This window comes from Myotis lucifugus, unplaced genomic scaffold (genome assembly GCF_000147115.1).
Source record: "Myotis lucifugus unplaced genomic scaffold, Myoluc2.0 scaffold_27, whole genome shotgun sequence".
Classification (NCBI taxonomy): Eukaryota; Metazoa; Chordata; class Mammalia; order Chiroptera; family Vespertilionidae; genus Myotis; species Myotis lucifugus.
In genome coordinates this window covers 8,476,283-8,477,694 of record NW_005871075.1, presented here as the reverse complement: position 1 = coordinate 8,477,694, position 1,412 = coordinate 8,476,283, and the positions used below count along the sequence as shown (strand labels likewise).

Genomic DNA, 1,412 nt, shown 5'->3' with positions numbered 1-1,412 from the left:
TGCTTCAATTTTGAAGACTCAGTTTATTAACTGACCAGATTTACAAAAATAAGCATGGTAGATACCTGAAAGGGAAAAACAAAAACAAAAAAACATTAAAGAAGCCACCTCAATAGCTAGGAATTAACATAAATCAGGAGGTTATGAAGTACCAATTCAGTTTCCATTTTTAAGTAGAAAAAAACAGATCTTCCCCCCTCCATAAATAACCAAACCAACTGTAACCCCACTAAATATATTAGAACTCAAACCAAACCCATATCAATATTTAGTGGGAGAAGTATGAGACTGCATCCCATTTACTCGAGTATTAAGTAAACCTCTCTCGAGTAGATGCTCACCTTAGTTCATCCTTCTAATAAGCCTATTGATCTGGTCTTCCCTGTTCCCAGCATCTCCACCTTCTACAAAATGGGTGGTCTTCTTCTTCATCCCACCACGTGGAGAAGATAACTTAAAGGGCCACAGGAAGTTGTTCACTTCTTTGAAGCGCTTTCCAACAGTGATGAATCAGATCTTCCATGCAGATGATGCCATATTTACCTGAACATTTTAAGGTTAAGATATTACTTTTTAAAAAGATCGCGATCGCTAAATTTTAAGGTACTGAACAAACACAATTATAGGCTATAATGTATAGTTAAAAGTAAATAAAAACAAGAGAAAAATGCATGGCCACAAGACGCCAGAAAATACTAATATCAACTTTCCCCCAAAGAGGCAGAACCTACCAAGAGATCGAGCAATCAGTGAGTTATCTGTCAGGGCAATTCGTTTTTTGTTGATTTTGCCATAACCACGCTTGTAGATCAATTCATTCACTGACTTCAGGTTTGGGTACCTGAAATAAGAAAGCAGACATAAACGACCAAACAATAAGGTTACCGCTGTCAAAACACCTAAAATCCATCTCGCTAACATAACCAACGTCCCCAATAGAAGTCAAAGGAGAAGGCAGACTCACCCCCAAGCAATGTATGGCTCCACAATCCTCAGCATGTTAATGGAAGCCTTGTTGAGCTTAACAAAGGTGCCGTTGAAGATCTGGCGGAGGCGAAGAAGCTGCAGCACCTTCCGGACCTTTGGGCTCACACCATTGATACTGCAGTGAAAAAAGACCAACAATTTCACTTGGCTTTTTATAAGAATTTTTATTAATGAAGGACAGGAAACCATTACAATTTTGGACAACACAAGTCCACCCAAATAGACGGGAATCCTCTCCTGCTACAAAGACCACTGGTGTTTTTCCTTATTCAGCTAAATTTTTCTATCACCTCTCCCAACTTGCCCCCTCCCGAGTGAACTGCCTTTGGACACATACCTATGACATTTAAACGTCCCCCGACCCTTCTACCACTTCCGGGTTTTGACACATCTGTAATACACTCAGGAGGCTACACTTTTAACTA

At 39.7% G+C, this 1,412-nt stretch overlaps 1 protein-coding gene across 1 annotated transcript; it reads right to left on the bottom strand.

Annotated features, from left to right (window-relative positions):
* On the bottom strand, positions 1–1,191 carry RPL7 (ribosomal protein L7). The gene is given in 5 exon segments (XM_014453741.1): positions 1–65; positions 342–505; positions 507–543; positions 732–841; positions 965–1,191. Coding segments are annotated over 4 exon segments (522 nt in total). The 5' UTR covers positions 1,177–1,191; the 3' UTR covers positions 1–65; position 342.
* Positions 1,192–1,412: the final 221 nt, after the last annotated feature.